The sequence below is a fragment of the Camelus dromedarius genome, chromosome 16, assembly GCF_036321535.1.
Source record: "Camelus dromedarius isolate mCamDro1 chromosome 16, mCamDro1.pat, whole genome shotgun sequence".
Classification (NCBI taxonomy): Eukaryota; Metazoa; Chordata; class Mammalia; order Artiodactyla; family Camelidae; genus Camelus; species Camelus dromedarius.
In genome coordinates this window covers 24,524,913-24,544,423 of record NC_087451.1, presented here as the reverse complement: position 1 = coordinate 24,544,423, position 19,511 = coordinate 24,524,913, and the positions used below count along the sequence as shown (strand labels likewise).

The window sequence follows — 19,511 nt, the reverse complement described above, 5'->3', positions numbered from 1 at the left end:
TGTCTTTCCCACTAACCTGCGGCTGCCCCTACGGGGCAGTCCCAACCCACCATCCCCTTCCCCGGGCACATCAGTGCAACACAAGGGGCAGCCCGAAGGGCACTCATCATCTTTACAATCTCCCAAGGTCACCAAAGGGCATCCCTTCGGGACACCCCCTAAACTCCTAACACCCCTTCCTTGTATCTCTCCCATGACCCCAACTGTCCCTCATTTCCCATCTCCAACCTCTCAGCACCCAGCCCCTCCCTTCCTAAAACAAATCAAATTAACTTCTCCGGCTGACCCAGCGCTTAGATCACCCCTCCCCCACCCCACCCCAAGCAGAGAACAGCAAGCGTTGGCGAGGACGTGCGGCAGCTGGAGCCCTTGTGCGCTGCTGGTAGGAATGTAAAATGGTGCAGCCACTGCGGAGAACACTCCGGCGCGTTCTCAAAAAATTAAAAATAAAATTACCATACGACCCAGCAATCCTACTTCTGGGTGCATACCCAAATAATTGAAAGCAGGGACTCAGATGCTCCTACACCTATGTTCACAGCAGTATCATTCACAACGGTGAACACATCGGTGGAAACAAGCCGTGTCCATCAGGCTCTCCAGATGCGTGGATAAACGAAATGCGGTACATGTATACGGCGAGATATTATTCAGACACAAAAAGGAATAAAACCTGACATTATGCTATATTGTGGGTGAACCGTGAGGACATGACACTAAGAGAAATGAACCGGTCACAAAAGGATGGTCCACTCGGGAGGTGCCCAGAGGAGGCAGATTCACATGGACAGCAGGACAGCGGTTCCAGGGGCTTCGCGGGGGAGAGCCTGGGGTCGTTGTTTAATAGGGATTGAGTCTCAGTTTTGAAAGATGAAAAGCGCTGTGGAGACGGATGGTGGTGATGGTTGTACAACATTGTGAACATGCTTAACACCACCGACCTGTAAAAATGGTTAAGATGGTCAATCTTACGTGATGTGGAACAATTAAAAACAAAAGTCCTGAGATCCAGGCAGGCACACACAGACACCTTCCTGAGACAGGAGGGTGGAAGAAGTGGGCATGTGCATCTGAACACGTGTTTTCAGTCTGTCACACCTCGTTATTAAAAACTTCTAACACTGTGTGTCTAGTTGTGAGCGTTTTCTTTAAATTTATCTTCAGAGTTGGGGTATTTCCATCTGCCAACAGGACCTTTTACAGCCGGTGTCTTCATCAGGACTGGGGATGGTGGCTCTCAGTGTCTTGTGAATGTATCTCTTTTCCTGTCCTTCCCACAACACACTCCCATGGAGGATCTCAAGTGTGCCCTCCCGCCACTGATGGCACGTTCTGCTGTGTCAACCCCACTCTCACTGCCTCCAGGAAGGACCGTGCCGGCTCTAGGTTCGTATTCCTGCAATTTTAATTCTGCTTATTAATCTCCCTTTTCATCTCACCCTGTTTTTTTTTTTTTTTCTTTCTTCTCTTTTCTCGTCTCAGCTTGGCCTCTTTTTGTGGCATTTTGTTCTTTTCCCACCAAGTTCGTTTCTCCTAGACCCTGCCATAAATCATTTCAGAGGTCAGGGTCCAGCCTCCACAGCGTTTACCTTTTGCACAGGCTTCTCCCCCTACTTGCTTGCTCTTGAAGGAGGAGTGGTCTAGTGAGAACCCCGCCTCTCATCTGCTAGTGTGATGCTGTGATCTGTAATAAGAAATATATATTTGGCCTCTGTCCCGATTCTGGCACAGATCTCCTAAAACCCTCGGAATTTCCTAACTGATGAGAGAGAGACAAAGGTGTCTTTTGTTAGGAGGTGACTTTTCAGACTTTCTTGTCAATGAGGTGACTTTTGGAAAGCCCCTTGGTCACGGAAGGATGGGGGCTAGTCGCCTGGAGAAAGAACCACGTGATTAGAGGCTGGAACTTTCAGTCCCAACCCCTGACCTCTGGGGAGGGGAGAGGGCTGAAGAACGAATCAATCACCAACAGCCAACAATGTAATCTCAGTCATGCGGACGTAAGGGAGCCTCTGTAAAATCTCCAAAATGTGGGGTTCAGAGAGCTTCTGTGTTGGTGACCATGTGGAGACGTGGAGAGTGGGGCACTGGCGAGGGCATGGAAGCCCCGTGTCCTCTCCCCACACCTCCACTGCGTCTCTCTCCCATCTGGCTGTTCCTGAATTACATCCTTTTATAATCAACCGGTGATCCGGTGAGTAAAACGCTTCCCTGAGCTCTGTGAGCTGCTCTAGTGAATTAACCCAACCGAAGGAGAGGGCCGTGGAACCTCAGATCTACAGCTGGCGGTCAGAAGCGTGGTGACAGCCTGGGCTTGTGATCAGCCTGAAGTAGGGGGCAGTCTTGCGGGACTGAGCTCTTAACCCGAGGGGTCTAACTCTATCTCTGGGTAGAGAGTGTCAGAATTGAGCTGAATTGTAGGACACCCAGCTCGGGTGAAAACCCCACCCACACCTTGGAGTTTTGACTGGAATCTTGACCGTGTCTCACAGCTGAGTCCACCCCTTCAGACTTTGGTTTGTAAGGAGCCCCGCGTGGAGGCCCCACCCCAGACACTGAGCTAATGTGACCCTGCCCTTGGGAAGGGACATCTTCGCCCACCTGGGTGGGTCTGGGTCTCCAATGCTCCAACAATGGTGTCTGTATCCCAGGACCTTCTTCCCTGTCGCTCAGCCGTGGCCAGGCTGGACCTCCCCGCGGCCACGCCTCTCCAGTTCCCCTATCTCCCGCCTGCCTGGTGGAGGTGGCTTCTGAGGGTGACTTTCTTGGAATGCAAGCAGAGAGACGCATGGAGGGGAGGGTTCAGCGGCACTCTTTCCGCCCCAGAATCGTCATTCTGGTGGGAAAGGGGCAGTGGCCTGACTCTCCAGCCTGCAGAGAAAGGGGCTGGGAGGGCTCGGCTTCCGGAGGGGAGCCGGGGGCGCCATCTGTCTTAGAGCCAGAGGAGGTTCCTCCGGGGCTGCCCACCTGTCTTTGTTTTCAGGATCTGTCATCTTTTTCTAGTGTGTCTTCTTAGGTATTTTAGGGGGGAGCTGGGGGAAGCCACACAGGAGGCTGCCAGGCATACGCTATTTTAAACCATAACCACCCCCTCCCCTTTCAAGCTTGAGGTTTTAAACCCGTTGCCAGAGGGAGGCCCCGCGGGAAGCGAGCTTGTGTCGATCTCTCTCCTCCAGGCATGATGCCGCAGCTCCTGCAACAGAGCCCAGGGAAGGAGACAGGCAGCGAGCTCCGCATATTAACCAGCAAAGGCAGACGGCTCAACGCAGAGCCCACTGGAGCGCCCCCGCCCCTCCTGAGCGCAAGGGCTGCTAATGAGGTTGTGATCAAACCCCGTCCTCCTGGGGAGAGTAATTAGTCCAGAGGGCAAGCAGGGAGCAGGGCAGGAGCCTGGTCTCCTCCTGGCTCTGGAACATCAGAGCTGCTCTGGGGGAGGGACACAGCCTGGAGCACTGGGTGGGTGACCGAACTGTGTCCCCTCCCCCACAACATTCTGGCTGCTCCTGGGGATTCCCAGGGGAGGGAAGGGAATTGCTTTAGGGAAATGCAGCAGGGACAGAAGCCAGAGGATCGGGGAGAGAAAGGGCCTGGTGCAGACTCCAGGCCGCGGCTTGCTTTATGAAGACAAGGGCCTCTAAGGCAGGTGGGCAGAGTCTTGAAAGTGCATGGGAGCCGGGGGGCGCCTGTGGCAGGTGTGCCACACAGCGATGGATGCCCTGCCCAGAAGACCAGTCCACATTCCTAGCCTCCTGGTTCCCCGACGAGGAATATGTTAGTTACCTTGTTTGGAAAAAGGGTCTTTGCAAGTGTGGTAAGTTAAGGATTTCAACACAAGATCATTCTGGGTCACCCATGTGGGATAAATCCAGTGACAGGTGTCCTCATAAGACACAGACGCAGAGGTGGAGGAGACAGGAGGACGGAGGCGGAGCCTGGAGTGACGCAGCAGCCGGAGAGGAAGGGAGCCTCCGGGCAGCCTGGGGTGTGTGGGGGGGTGCCTGCTGACTGCAGACTCCTGGTCTCCAGAACTGGGAGGGAATACACGCCTACTGTGGGAGGGCACCAAGCGGGGGGTCATTTGTCACGGCAGCCCCAGGAAACTAATACACTGGATGGAAACAGAGGTGGCATTTCCCCCAGGGGACACACCAGTGGGCTGCGCCCCCTCCCGGCAGAATCTGCTGGCTGTTCCCACCAGCCCCGGGGCCTCTCTGGGTGTCTGGGTGCGTGTATCCCCCACATGCTCTCCTCTGCTGTTTGCTCCCAGAGGTGGGGCTGGTGGGCTAGTCCTGCAGGACCATGTGTCCTAAGATGGCTCCCAGCTCAAAGAAAGAACATTTAAACACACGTGGTGAGGGGAATCCTGACGCTGCTCCAGCACAGAAGGACTAAGCCTGCATGATCTCACTTCTAGGAGGTTCCTAGATGAGTCCAACTCACAGAGACGGAGCGTAGGAGGGAGGTCACCAGGGGCTGCGGGAGGAGGATGGGGAGTGAGTGACGGGAACAGAGATTCAGTTTGGGAAAATGAAGAGTTCTGGAGATGGATGGTGGCGAAGGTCGCACAGTAATGTGACTGTGCTTAATGCCACTGCACTGTGCACCCTAAAGGGGTTACAGTGGTAAGTTTTATGCCATCTATACCACAATTAAAAAAAAAAAAGCGGTGAGTTCACAGACATGGAAGTATGCGCGCAGCAGAGGGGTCACTCAGCAAGGCTGCAGCAGGGTTTCTGCAGCAGGAGGGAGGGAGCCACTGAGGAATCGTCCTCTGGCTCCACAGGGTTCTCGTCATTAGCAAGGCCTTGAATGCAAGGTCCTGGAGCCAAGGGCTTGGGGTGTGCGCCATCCAAGAGGACACGGCCAAACTGCTGAAGAGGTGGGGCCCTGAGGACAGAAGAACAGGGAGCAGCTCTGAAAGAATCAGCAAGAGACAGAATCTAACTCAGGGAGAAGCCTCGTGGGTGGGGAGTTGGAGGAGGAGGAGGAGGAGGAACTGTTGGTGGGGGGGTGCGGGGAACTGGGACCTGGAAAAAGAGGAACCCGGGGGAGGCCGAGACCACCCACTGGACGTGCTACTTGGCCTGCTCAGGCCTGAGCAGCCCCACCCAGCCTCATCTGCTCCCTCTGACTGTGTCCTTAACCCAGAAGGGACTGAACTCTCCAGGAGACCCTGGAGCAGTGCAGATAACAGAGGCATGTGCAGCTCTGGCATCGCGCACATTTGTAACATTTTAGGGAATTGGGGAAGTTAGCGTCCCTAACACACGGGGCTGGCAACCCCAGTTCAAAACAGGTAATTGAGCCCTGACTTCAGGCTTATGGATTTAAGCTGAACGCTGAAGGAGGGTTTGGCCAAGTTTGTGACAGCTTTGAAACATTTAAGAGAACTTAATATCCATCCTATTTATAAGTTTAATTTGTTACATTTTAAGAACTGTTTGGGGACTTGGGAAAGTCCTGCTTTTTAGGATGGCTATTTATAAACTTGAGAAAACTGGATACATTAAATTTTGTAAAATCACTAAGTTATCTAAAGAAATTTAGTTAACGAAGTTTTAAGACCCCTACACATCAATGTGATCATTTAAATCTACTAGATTCATAAACAGAATACTGGCATTTGTAGGTTAAACTTAGAATCTCAGGGAAACAGTAGGCTTTAAAATTTTCAGTTCAATATATTGAATAGTAGCTGAGAAAAAACAAGCACCCATAATTACTGTGTGTGTGGTGTGTGTATGTGTAGGTGTGTGTGTATATGTGAATGTGTGTATATGTGTGGGGTGTGTCTGTGTGTATGTACATATATGGGTATATGTGTGTGTGTGTGTTGTGTGTGCACAACCATGCCCCAAGGACATCATAAACCTCCCAGGGCCACGATAATGCAGCTGAGGTCTGCGAGGGCAGCTCTCCCTCCGGGGGTCCCACAGCACCTGTCCTAGGGGAAGGAGGCACTGAAGTCGGGAGCCTGAGGCTCACACACACTCAGACTTTGGAAACACCAAACAGCAAAGCAAATTTAATAAAGTCATAAAAGCAGCTGCCGCCCTGGCCTTTCCCTGAAAGAGGCCCCGCCAGTGGTAGCCTGCTTGCCGGCGAGGCTGCTCCACTGGGTCCAGGGTGGGCACTGCCCACTGAGGACGGCTGGCTTGTGTCACCCCTGCAGGCCCAGGGGGCCAATGGAGGACCCACACCACCAGCGCTGCTGGAGAGGCCCCCACAGGCCTCTGGCCGCCACTGCCCTTGCCCGCCCAGCTCGCAGGCGAGGACAGTTCTCTGGTCCCATCACAGGGCTGCTGTCCCCCAGGGGGTGCTGGAGACTCCTGCTCTCCTGTGGCCACCAGCCCTGCAGGGTTGGAAGGCAGGCGCCCTGGCCAGCGGCCCTCCTGAACTGTGACTAGTGCCTCGCAGGTCCGCCCTCCCCGCCAGGCTTCGCGGCTGTGTATTGTTTGTGTTTTAACTTTGAAGTCTTTAAAAATGACACCCTCTGCACAAAATAGGCCTCTGGAAATAGATGTCTGACCATTGCCAAGTGTAATCTAATTAAAATCCAAGAAACAGTAGTGGCAACAAATAAATAACAAAAGGGCGCTTTCTCTTCAGAAAAACATCAAATCAGCTGGAGACACAGCAGGCCTGAGGAGGGTTTGGTCCGCTCCCCGGGGTCACAGGTCCACACAGACTCTGGTCAGAGCAGGGGCAGGGGACCCCCAGGCTTGAGATAGCCCCCAGGACACCATGTGGCCGGGGCACGTGGCCCCCGCACACAGCAGCAACCTCACCTACCAATGATCATGGCTGCAGCCCCTTCTTCCCAGAAAGTGAGCCGAAAGCAGGAGAGGGCAGCAGAAGGGGCCCCGGGCCCCGGGGGCCTGGAACGCAAGGGTCAGCAAACAGCACTGCCCTTCTCCAGCCGGGCCTGTGGCGACTTACAGGGCTCTCTGACTCTGAAAGGGTGGTGGCATTCGCACTGCTTCCCAAGCTTACTTTCCAGCCCCTCCCCGCTGCAGAGCATCCTGTGGGGCTGGGATTCTGCAGAAAGGCTGGGGCCAGCGAGTCCTGGAGGTCCGCCGGCTCCTACAGGCCAGGTACGGTCAGCACTCTGCCATCTGTCCTGCGCCCCCCAGTCCTGTGCTTGGGAAATCATCTGGCTCTCCTGCTGACGCCTTCCGGTCAGTGCATTTAAGCCCCTCTGTCTCTCTCTGTGGTCAGTGCTGTTCAATTTAAATGAAAGGTGGTATTCCGTTGTGGAAGGAAATATAGGTGACAACAAAGAGGTGGAGGAATGACATAAAGGCTCCTTCCAGCTCCCCAAAAACCCACCTTCCAAATCGGACAGACTTCGCAGGAACAGCCCATTTCTTAGAGTGAGGAGCTGAGGACTAGAGGGCACCAGACCTGGGAGTTTCTTACTCCATTTCCCCCAGCCACCAGCCCTTGGAGGACAAGTGTAATAGTCAGGGTTCTCTGGAGAAGAAGAACCGACAAGGCGTGCATGTGAGAAAGACAGAGAGAGGTAAGGAACAGGGATCATGGGACTGTGGGCTCTGGCAAGTGTGAAATCTATACGGCAGGCTGGGGACCCCAAGAAAAGCTGACGCTGCAGCCTCCAGACTGCAGGCAGGCAGCCTGGAGGCAGAATTCCTTCCAGTCTTTTCTCTCAAGGTCTTCAACTGATTGGATGAGGCCCACCCACAATATGGAAGATCCTCTGCTTTACTCAAGGTCAACTAATTTAATGTTAATCTCATCTAAAAATAACTATACAGTGACATCTATACTCATATTTGACCAAAAACTGGTACCACGGCCTCATCTAGATGGCAAATAAAATCAACAGCCCCCACAAACTAAGGGTCTTTAGCACTTTAAATCTCTAGGTCAGAGGCAAGGCCCAGTCACAACCTCCAAGAATCCGGGTGAGCAGAAATGAGTCATGTGGGCCAAGGAGTCCAGCTCACATCCAGCTCACACCCAACAGCAGGGGGAAGAGGTGCAGAGGGAGGAGGAAGGGGTCCCCTGTGGCAGTGGGTGAGGCCCCGCCTGCACTCCAGCTGGCTGATTTCCCAAGGCCTTTTCTCCTGGCAGTGGGGAAGGCAGGAGCGGGCCCAAGAAGGAAGCCCAGATGCCCTCCCCAAGGGCTTCCTGGCAGGGGCCCCAGCCAGGCAGACTCTTATCCATCTTAAGGCCCTGTTCCTCCTCGGGGTCTCACTGCCCCAAAGACGCAAGAACCAGGGGCCACAAGCAGCAGCACCAAGAAGGAATCGTGAGCCTCAAAGGCTGCAAAAAAGGGGCGAGGGCAGTGTCCTTGGGGTGGCAGGGGCCTGTGCCAGGCTTCTGGGAGGTCACTGAGTTTGTCCACAGCCTCGAGGGATCCTGGGATGGTGGAGGTGGAGGTGGGTGAAGGGAAAGGACTAAAGCCACAGGCTTGACGAAGGCCCAGAGCCTCCTGCCTCTCCATCCCAGGGTCCCTGGGTTCTGCCCACAGGATTGCCTCAGTGGTCGTCTTCCCTCAGGAGCACAGCCCAGGTGCAGCACATCTGTTCTGTTCCCAACCAGCTGCTCCTGCTCCTTTGGGTTTCCAGGCCAACTCCCGCCAGTTTTCCAAACTGTTTCTCTAATTCCATCCCAATGCCCCCTTCTCCTTTCCAGGCCTGCTCCTTCACCTCCCCGAGCCCCATTCCCTGTTGCGTGCCCTCTTCTGGGCCCTCACTCACAGATCAGCCTCTCCCTGAGATCTGTCACACCAAGAACATCTCTACTGTTCTCCCCCTGCCCGACCTGGCCAGTTCTCAACCAGCAGACAATTTCTGGAGAGACGGGATTCTTGGAGCAGGTAATCCGGAACCCGTGTCTGAGTTTCCACATCCAAGAACCTTCCGCTCCTGATGGAATCTGGGCTGGCAGCTGTTTGGAAACCCCATGGGAGTTTTTACCCTGAAACTCTACAACTCCAGAAGAAAGTGGAAAATGTAGACCTGCTGTTGAGAACAGTAAGAAGTTCAGAAGACTGGCTCATTCTAGGAAAAACTAAATTGAAGGGAATTATTTTGGCTGGAGAAACGGTGGTTATTTACAGCGGGTGGGAAGCATCCAGGCCTTGTTTCCCCCAGAACAGGGAAAGGCGGGATGTCAACAGTCTGGGAAGCTGGGGGGGGGGAATTCCTGGGTCCCCAGGACGTTGTGGGGGACAGGGGGTGCTGAAGCCCAGCAAGGAAGGACTGCCTGACGTCCCTGCCTGTTGCCTGGTGCTCTCCACTGGGCCTCACTCTAGACTCACTCAGGGTGTCTTTGATTCTGTCTGACGCACTTTAAGAAGCAGGAGTGTTGAGCTGGAACCTTCTAGAAGAAGGAGCCAATCGCATCAGCTCTCTGCTTTGGGAGGAAGAGGGCAAGCATCCAGCTCAGGGGCATTTCACCGCTCCCTGCCTTAGATCTGGGGAGGCCATGCCTGAGGGGCGGATGGAAGGAGTGAGCCTCCTGACTGGCTACAGCTGAGAAAGACGAAATTTCTGTGCATCTTCACCAAAACTGCCAAGTACAGCTGTGCAGGGTGTGCACTGCATAAGGGTGTCTGGGCGTACTCACGGAGCCTTGACTTCATCTCTGACAACGTGACAGGTGTCTTCTACTTCTCAGAAAGGCACTGCATGGGCTAGGAGCTGCCTTATATCTCATTGAAGGAAACAGGTGATAAGGCGTCCTTGGGTCACCTGGACTCACCAACACCTCTAAAGTCCTGGGTTTCCCTGGGGAGCTGGGAGCAGGGGTGTGACCAAGTTCTACTGTGGGGGCAGCAAGCTCAGGAAACACACCCCTTACTGGGACCACCTCCTCTTCAGGCTGCGGTTCCGCTCTCTACTGCCTCCAACATTAGCTCATCTCGGCCACCACTGTCCCAGTATCTTACTTTAAAAGACAATCTGTTGAAAAAGTGCCAGTTAGAGCATGTGCTGGGGGGAAGAGGCCCCCCCTCCGCCCCCTCCCTTGGTCTGCCCCGCCCCATCTCACTGGACAGCGGAGGGGCAGCCAGGCTCCCCTGCACGTGCAGGCCCTGGGGCCCGTCCTTCATCCCGCCCCAACCCTAGATGCTCAGGAACACCCGGTTACTCACTGCGACAGACCCAGGCCTCACTTCCAGCACTTCTCCAGGGACCACTGGGTGGGACAGGGCCTCGGGAGGCAGGGACTGGTCCCAGTCCTGCGTGACCCTGTGCAAGCCCCGACCCCTCTCTGGGCCTGTCTGTGCCTCCACAGAACATGCCAGCTCTGACTACAGCAGGCCTCTCACCAAAGGATCTTGGGCGCCCCTTTTCCTCCTTCTAATTTCTCCAGGGAGGCGGAAGGGACAGATTCAGACCCCTTGGACCTCTAAGGACATTCAAACACCAGCCCTGCCCATGCTGTGTGCTCAGGCCCCAGAACCATTGCCAGGGGACCACAGTGTGTCAGATGGACAAGAAGCCCATTAAAAGGCCAGAGGACGGGCCCAGCACCTGGTACCAGGTGGGCCCAAAGCCCATCCCACGCCTCCTCCTCCGGAGCCCTTTCTCTCTCTTGCTCACTCATGTACCACCGAGGAGGTGACAGCCCCACAGGAAGGGCATTAGGAGACTCAAGCAAGAGATTACAAGCCAGTCTCAGCAAACACGTCATGCCGAGTTTGTATCGGACATCGGGCCTTGACTGTGCAACACCTGGGCCCTGGCAGGTGCAAGGAAGGAGGACACCCCCAGGGACAGACGGGGGAGCAGGTATCTGAGGGTGGTGGGGCCAGAGCCAGCGGGTGTCATCACCGTCTGGACAGGCGGGGCTGGGCGGCCTGACATTCAGCAGAGGAAGGGAGGAATGGCTGCCCTGGCCCTGCGTCTGAGTGACAGGGATGGGCACTAGGGCAAGGGGGCCAGCCAGTCTGCCCATTCACCAGGAGTAACAACTGGAAAGACAGGCTCTGTTCCCAGCCGGGACTCCTCTGGGGCCTGAACAACCACCCAGCTGCCTCCCTCCACAGCAGCACCTGTAGCTCCTGTCCCCCACTCCCCCACCTCCACGTTCTGCACCACAGCTCACTGGGTCTCAGATGAGGCAGAGGTGGGTGCCAGGGGGCTGGGCCAGGGGACAGCAGGGAGGAGGGGGTGGGGCTGCCAGGTGTGCTGGGCCGGGCAGGTCCAAGTCCAGGGTGGGGTAGGCTCTCCTGGCCCTGCCTCCCCACAGCACCATGGGAGCAAATCTCAATCCACTCCTGTCCTTGTTTGTGCCGGGAAGCAGTGACTGCTCGGACAGAACTAAGGGCAGCAGGGCCTGGGGTGAGGGTCACAGGCCGCCGCCTTCCCAGGCCGAGTCCCGCTCCTTGCAGGTGGGCGGCGTACTCGAGTAGGGGGGGCTTTCAGTCTCCCCTTGGGCCCTGCCCCTTGCCTGGTATCCCGCAGTGGCGGGGGGTGTTCTGGGGCAGCTGTGGCTGCAGGTGGTGGCTCTGTGGGGAGAGCAGCTGTGGACAGGGGCGGGGGGCCCAGAGAAAGCCAGCTGGGCCGAGGGCATGGGAAGGCTGCATGGACAAGAGAGGGACAGGCCTGAGCACCGGGGCCGCTGGGAGGGGCTGGTCATGGCAAGTGAGACAAAACCTCAACTAGGAAGTGGGGGGGCTGCACCTGCAGCTCCCAGCCCAGCGCCTGGTCCACTGGGGAGCCCTGAGGGAGGATACGTTTGTGCCGGTGGGGGGTTCAGCGCCAGGGGTCTGCTTCCCTCCAGGAGCCTCCTCGAGTCTTGGCTAGCACAAGCTGGGGGAAGGGAGTGACAGCAGAGCACGACTGTGAATCTGGCTCTTGTGGGAATGAGTGGGTCTGTCCCTGAAGCCCCTGGAACCTGTGTGGTGGCAGGAACCTCAGTGGTCATCTCAGCCCTTCATTTTGTTGGTAGGGATACTGAGGCCAGAGAAAGGAAAGGGCTGGCAGGCTAGGGTCTGAGCTGGGACCAGAACCAGGGGCCCCGGTTCCCAGCGAAGGTCGCCACTGCCACCACCACAGAGCCCCGCTAAGCACCTGCACGAGAGCTGGCCTTTGGGACCCTCCCGATCCCTCCACGTGCTCGGAACGATTCTTACTACTGATTCTCCTGTCTGGGTGCCTAGAATAGTGCCAGGAAGAAGGGCCCTCGGTGTGGAACAGATGAATCATCTCCAGGCCTTATTTTTGCTCATCTGTATTTTCTCGTTTTCCTGCAATGATTATACACTTCCCAGCCTTCACAATATTCAGAAAGAAAACCCACTGTTTTTTTACTTTAAGCAATACCCTGCCAACCACACAAGACTATTTAAGGAGCAAAATAAACAGGAGAAAATGCTTGAAGGACCGGGAAGCAGCACACTGGTGGGAGGGGTGTGTCCACCGCCTGTCCTCCTGCCCGCGGCGCCAGCTCAACCACGAGAAACGAGCAAGACCCTTTCCTCGACACCACCCCCTCAACTGCTTCCAGTTCTCACGGCCCCAGGGCCACCTTCCTGCCGTGGAGGCTGGGGGGTGGGGGCTGCAGAGGGAAGCTAAGCAGAATCCGGTAGACTAACAGAGACGAAAAGTCTGCTTCTTACCCAGGGAAAGGGAGAGACACAGAGAAACACGGGGACGCAAAGTGAAGCCGGGGAAGGGAGGCAAGAGAGGCAGAAAGACTGGCAAGGATGCGAGGGCAGAGCGGGGCAGGGGCAGCCCCGGAGGTGGGCACGGACCACTGGCCCCACGGGAGGCCCCTGCAGGCAAGCGCACTGACATTCTCCACTCTGTGTCTATCCTGGTTAAGATTAAGTTAGAAACATCAAAATGCCACATCCCTGGAGCAGCAGCCATCGGCAGATCTCCTCCATATGGCTGCAGCAGCCAGGAGTTTGAGCTAATAGAAGTTAAAAAAAAAAAAAAGAAAAGAAGGCTGGGATGTGCTCCCAGAGAGCCACGTGGGCCCTGCTCGGGCAAGCACTGCAAGGGCCCCGCCCCTGCTCGCGTGCCAAGGTCACCGTTCTCATTAGAACAGCGGGCTCTTTTAGTGACAGCGATGGAGCCTGCTGTTCTGGACAACTGGGCACACACCCCCTCCCCAAGTTTCACATCCACAAGAGTGGATGTGATGCAGCCAGTGGGGACCAGGGAATGGAGCACTGGGGAATGTGTGTCATTTTCTTCATAGGTCACCCATGGTGCTGCTCTTGGTGGGAAAGGGGGGCAAATGGCTGGCTGAGACCCCCACTTTGGGGAGGGGATCTTCTCAGATGTTGGCCCCACCCCTTGAGCACCCTGATGGGGAAGCCAGAGAAAAACCCTAACCACCTGGGTAACCCTCCTGCTGGTGGCTCCCACCTGCAGGATGTGTGCAGGGTGCGTGCGGTGCAGGCAGAGTGGCTGGAACTCTGAGAGTGAGGAGGGTACTGACTCCTCCAGTTACTGGAAAGACAGCTCGAGACGTCTGAGCCAGAGCCCGCTGGCTCCTGAGCAAGGACACTGGGGCAGTGGCCGGAGGAAAGTGTCCCTGAGGAGAAGTTTAAAATCCATTCGACCAGGACTTCCTGTGCCCAGTACATGGTCTATGGCCTCTGCTCAAGAAAAGTGCACTTGGGAATGAAATGACTTTAGGGGAGTGGGAGGAGGGGCACCAATGCCTTCAGTGGGAGGTTACCATGGCGGCTGGGGATGGGGGTCCATGCGGGGGCCCAGGGTGTCTCAGGAGCTTTGATGAGAGAGGGTTTCTGGTCATCTCTGAGGAAGTGGGCATTTGTTCCAGAAGAAGACCCCACCCCTCTCCCCCCAGACCCAAAGTCAGGGCAGCTGGCTCAGCCCCAGGCCCGGCCATACGGAGGCAGCCTGTCCTGGGCCCTGGAAACCAGCAGCGCAGGCTGTGGTACATGATTCCTTCTGCATCTGCATCCCTGGAAATGCCTGCGCCCAGCCCAGGCAGAGAGCAGCAGAGTTTAAAGAGGAAGGGCTCTCTCTGCGCAGGGAACGAACATGATTCAGCACAAGTGGCGAATGAGGGCCGTGGAGGCCAGGCTCCCCCGTCAGGCTCCACTCCCTTCCTGTCACCTCAGCAGAGGCCCCAGACTGCACCTGCCGCATGGGATCCCCGCCGTGCCCACGGCAGCCGGGCACCACGCCACTCCTCTCTCCAAGAACACCACCGCCTGGCCGGCTGCCAGGAACAGCCAAGCCCTGTGGACATGGCTCCCAGGAATCCAACCAAATGAAAGCAAACTCAGATCTCAACTGTACGAGCAGGTCTGGTAAATAAAGCCCCCAGATGCACAGCCCCAGATCCAAGGGCTTGCTGAGGACACACCGAGACGGCGTGTCCCCGGCACACACACTCACTCAAGCATGTCACAGCCTGCGGGTGTGAGCACCCCACCAGGGACAAAAGTGGTGGTGGGGTCTCCACCCTCAGGAAGCATGTGACTTAGTCTGACAAACAAAATGAACATCGGTGTAGCCGGGCCTAACCGGCAACTGGTCAGAGTCCGGGGCTGACATGGCCCACGAGGGTGGCCTTGGAAGGCAAGGAGCCCTCCATGAAGATGAGGAGATGCATCCCGGTGGGGGACTCCCTGCTCTTTGTCTGGTGGCCTTCCAACCTGCTCACCTAAGAGATCTTCTTGGCTGGGGGTGGGTGGGGTGTCGAAGAAAAAAGGTAACCCCTTGCTCGTCTTTCTGTCTCCAGGAAGGAAATACCTGCTCATCTTCCAGATCCCCAAGGAGCCTCCAAGTGCTTGTCCCTTATCCAGCACTGCCCCCACCCCACCTCCACCACGGGAAGCCAGTCACCCTAGGTTCCTGAGGTTCTTTCTTGCATTGCTGGAGTGGCTCATGATCCCAGGTGGAGAGTGAGGCCAGGCCAGCTACCCTGGCCACGTGGACTGAGCCACACCATAGGGCTACTACTGGGACACCTCTGCCCCATAAGGCTGCGCCATACTGAGTGGCAGTAAACCAACCCATCAGACCTACTCCATGGGAAAGCAGGAGGCGGCAGGCCACTTCAGCCTGGGGTACCCCGAGGACACCGATCCCTTATTGCTGCTCCATGAAGCTAGCCGACAACCCAGCCCAGGATTCAGGAACTCAGAGAAACTGCTGGGCTGAAGAGACGACACCCCGCCTTCCACGTAGCCTGGCACTCGCCCTCTGTCTGTTACCAAGGCTGCTTCTTCCCTAGGGCTCCGAAGATGGCAAGTGTGAGCCCAGGACTTAGGGAGCAACATCTGGGGAAGGGTAAGGCCTGCCAGAGGGGCCCAGGGAAAGGGAGAGCAGCGGCCTCTTCTGTCCACAAGCCAGCTGTGGCTTTATCCCCATGAGCACTGGCCCACACTGCTTCTGAACCTGCAGGGAGCTTCTGACCTGGACTGAGCCCTGGACAGCAGATAGAATCCAAAACATCCTGGGCCTGGCCTAAGAAAAGGGTACAAGACCCTGCCCGCAGCCTGGCCCCACCCCAAGCAGAGTCTCCTGTTTCTTACTGCTGTTGCCGTGAGAACCAGTCTCAGTTGGCAGAGCCAATGCAATTTCACACACTTAGTAGCGTTTGCTCTGTTCAGTACCTCAGATACCCTCCTGACAGGAGGAAACACAACTCAGAGCCTATCAGCTGGGTCCAAGGTCAAAGCAGACCGAGGACTGGAAGGCAAGCTGCCTGAGCTGACCTTTGGCTCCAGGCTCCTCTTGAGATGACGTGGCCCTAAAGGGAAGGGGGCTGCTCTCCGCTCCTTCCAGGCCGCTGCCAGCTTCCTGGCGCCCTGCCTGCACGCCTGGCACCGCCCAGCACCGTCAACGTCAAGGAGGCCTCCTGGTCCCTCTCCAGCAAAAGACAAGCATGGGCAGGCTGGAGAGCCTCCAACCGGGGGGACCCCCCCAAATCTTAAGATTCAGAAGCAGCAACAACCCTTCAGCCCAACGTGAACTGCCCCACGTGGTCCCAGGGTCCCTGTTTCCACATCCTGAGCCTGTAGCAGGTCCCATGGTGGGGGAAGGGGAAGTCCCCGAGTGGGGCATATTCTGACCTCGGGATCTGCAAACCCTCCGGAGTTCTTACAAGATTGTTTGCGTTGGTGTATTAGTCTGGGAAGAGTCTAGAGTTCCTTCAGAACCACGAAAAGTTCCTGGACTCCAGGGTGGGGAGAACCACAGGGACGGGGATCTCCAGCCCCCTCCGCCCCGGAGCTCCAGGCAAACACAAACCCGGCAGCCACACACATTAGCAAACGCGAGAGAAAGTGCTGCCACGCAGGGACGGCCGTGACTGCCCCGACTGCCCTGATCCTGGCGTGTTTCTGTTCACTGCTGCCTACTCTGCGCCCTGAGAGGCCTGGACAGCATCCCAGCAGGACTGAGCCCCTGAACTCTGCGTATGCCCCCTCTTTGCCTACTGTGTTACTGGTCCGACCCCCCGTGAGGCCCTGGGTGTTTTCATGTCTCTCGGTGACTGCTCATTCCCTTTCTGAGCATCACCACCTCCAGACGCGAGGAGGAAACTGGAAAGGAAAATACGATTTGGGGGAAAGAGCCACTTCAGTGCACAGCACAGATGCAGCTAGATATTCCTGCAAACAGCCTCAGGGTCCTAGAAAACCACCTCTCAGTTTCTCCCGGACATTTGGACACCTCGTGCTCCCCTCCCAAGCTGCCCAGGGCCCACGTCCACTTCCTGGAGGGGCTCTGATCTGCAAGTTCCAGGGAACTCGGGGCAGCTCTCCAGGCGCCTTGGGCAGGCCCATCACTGGCTCTAGAGAGGCCCACAGACCTCACCCAGAGGTCAAGAGAGCCAGGGCACGCCAAGAGTGGGAGGGTAAATTATTCTGCTACTTTCACAGAAAAGGAGAAGCCTGGTGAACCCCACTGGCCCCCATCAGCCCCTGCAGTCCTGACACGAAAAAGGTGTCAGGGCACCAACAAGACACCATTTCTCAGGAAATGCTCCCTGCCTTGGGGACCCTGTAGGGGACACAGGGATGTATCTATTTTCCAAAAGCCAGGGAGAAACAGCTTCCCCAGCATGTGGAAGCACACTTAGCCCAGAGGGTCTGCCTCATCCTGCGGGCCCCATGCCACCAGCCCTGAGGAGTACCAGCTGCCCTTCGCTCTTTTACCCTTCAAGAAGGGCCTGTCTCAACCCCCACCATTGGCCCCTCCACACTCCTGAATCCTCCAGAACACCCACCCCAGTGCAGGGGAACAGCATATGATCAGAAAAACCTTCTCACTGCTGGGAGTACAAATGGATATGATGGTCTGGAAAATCCATTATTCTGTTTGAAAGCAAGAGTTTCCATAGAGGCCATACACTGGTTTCCAATTTTTGAAAGACAAAGAAAGCCACACCATTAAAGTTGTGCGGTGCGTGATGTCACCCCTCTCTGATGCTGCTGCTCAGAGAAGGCACCTGGGGATCCAGCAGCATCTCAGACAGCCTTCTAGATATTGTTCAGGAAAGTGGAGGCAAGAGCAGAACCCCATGCTTCCAAAGTCCCCACGTCCCTGCTTTCCTCTCCCTGAGCAGCACACACCTCGGGAACACACACCCCAGGGTAACAGCACGCCAGCTACACATGGGGTTGGGGAGTTTGCTGCGGAATCCAGAAGGGATGTGGGTCTGACTAGATCCTGGAAGCCCGTCCCAGGAAGGCTCTCCTACAGCCTCTTTCCTCAGTGATGCGAAAACTTCAGAAAGACCACCCAAGAGACCTCCTCCCCACCCCCTGTGCACTCCACCACTAACAAGGTCAGTCTTGCAAGAACATGGGGCTTGGACTGAGCTACCCCCCAAAGCCTGGCCAAAAAAGCCTGTTTGGTGATGCAGGAGGTGCAACCCTGTCTCCCTCTTCCCAAAATCCACTAAGCAGGCCACTCCCTCCCTCAAGAGAAAGGAGGAAGGAAAACAAGCCAAAGAGAGGTGGATGACAGTGTTGGCTCCAGAGCAGCCCCAAGCAGAGGGAACCACCCAGATCTGCAAAGTCAGTCCCTAACCAGCAGGACTGGAACAGGCTGAGTGCAGAGTTCAGGCAGGCTCCTGAAGTCCCTGCAGCCAGACTGTCACACAGGAAACCAATCCAACTCCCCTCTCTCCTCTCTCCACTGTTCCGCAGGGGCTCCTAGCTGAGCACCTGTCAAAGTTAGTCAGGGGAGAGAAAATCCTCTCTCCCACCTGAATCGCCTTCCAGGATGCCTCCCATCTAGGACGCCTTCCAGGTGGGCAAACGCCCTGAGGACTGGCATCTCACCAGCGCCAGGGCTGTGCCCTTGGTCTCCCCCTGGGGAAGCTGACAACTGCGCATCCCTTGAGGACCCTTGACAAGGGGTGACTGCCAGTGGGTAGAGAGAGGAAGAAAAGTGCTCTGGCCCAGGCCAGGCATCCCCTCCCACCAGCCGTCCCTGGGACCAGCCTCCTTCTCTGCTTGCGAAGGAGAGAAGCGGGGACATTATTCCAACAGGTCCCCCTCAGCCGGGCCTCACTCGACCAGCTTTCCTCCGCCCTGCCCCGAGGCCTGAAATTCAGAGGCAGAGCCAAGGCACCTGCGGCCAGACCGGCTCCATCCTCGCGAGAGGGGGCCCGGGCGGTGCCTCTCGGCGCTCTGGGGCCTCCTGGGGAAGGGGCGGGGTGGCTCCGCGCCCCCTCCCCGCGCTCACCTGGCGCAGGTGCTGCAGCAGCGTCCCCGCCTCCTCCCGCCGGCCCTGGCGCACCATCCGCAGCAGCTCCTGGACCATGCCGACGCGCCGGTGGTAGGGGGGCAGCCCCGCGCCGGAGCCCGCGCGCCCCGCCTTGTCCCCCGCGCGCAGCAGCAGCGACGCCCAGAAGTCGGGCCGCTCGCGGCGGGGGCCGGGCGCCGCGCCGGGGCTGGCTCTCTCCGCCACGCTGCCCTTGGTCTGCCGGGTGCCCATGCCGCCGCCGCCGCCCGCGCTCTCCGCGCCCGGCCGCTGCGCCGCGTCCCCGCCGCCGCCCGCCCCTCGGCCGCCCGGCGCGCGCGCCTCCCGGGCGGCAACTTTGGGGGAACTGTTGCGCGCGGGCGGGCGGGCGGCGGCGGCCGCGCTCCCCGCGCTCCTCCTCCGCGCTCCCTGGGCGCGCTCCCCCGGCGTTCGCCGCCCGCCCGCCGGCCCCGCCCCGCCCCCGGCTCTGCCGCCGAGCGCCTCCCCGGCCCCGAGTCCCTCCCTCTTTCCCGCCCCGCCCCTCCGCTCGGGCCCGAGCTGCCCGGCACCCCCTCCCGGCCTGGTCCCGGCGCCGCGCCCCCTGCCGGCCGCCGCGCTGCGCCTCCCGGGAGGGGGCCTCCCTCTCGGTCCCCACCGGGTTCCCCAGATGCTTCCGCGACCGCGCGCGGATGAGGCCTCGGGCAGGGGAGGGGAGGCGGCCGGTGTGCTGGGCGACGCGGCGAAAGTTTGGAGCATGGAGGCGGTGGGGACGGTGGGGACGGTGGGGACGGTGGGGACGGTGGGGTCTCAGCTCCCGAGTAGGGTTTCTCCAAGTGGGCGCCGCTCAGCATCAGC

At 57.6% G+C, this 19,511-nt stretch overlaps 1 protein-coding gene across 3 annotated transcripts in view; it reads right to left on the bottom strand.

Annotated features, from left to right (window-relative positions):
• Positions 1 to 18,962, bottom strand: part of LRRC75A (leucine rich repeat containing 75A) — a 45,258-nt gene extending 26,296 nt beyond the window's left edge. For 2 of the 3 annotated variants that reach the window (XM_064495285.1, XM_064495286.1), the window contains exon 1: positions 18,660 to 18,960. In XM_064495285.1, coding sequence (XP_064351355.1) covers positions 18,660 to 18,911 — 252 coding nt within the window. In that variant the 5' untranslated portion in view covers positions 18,912 to 18,960. Of the gene's footprint in view, positions 1 to 18,659 lie in introns of all 3 variants that reach the window. The other variant, XM_064495287.1, reaches the window with a different exon arrangement.
• Positions 18,963 to 19,511: the final 549 nt, after the last annotated feature.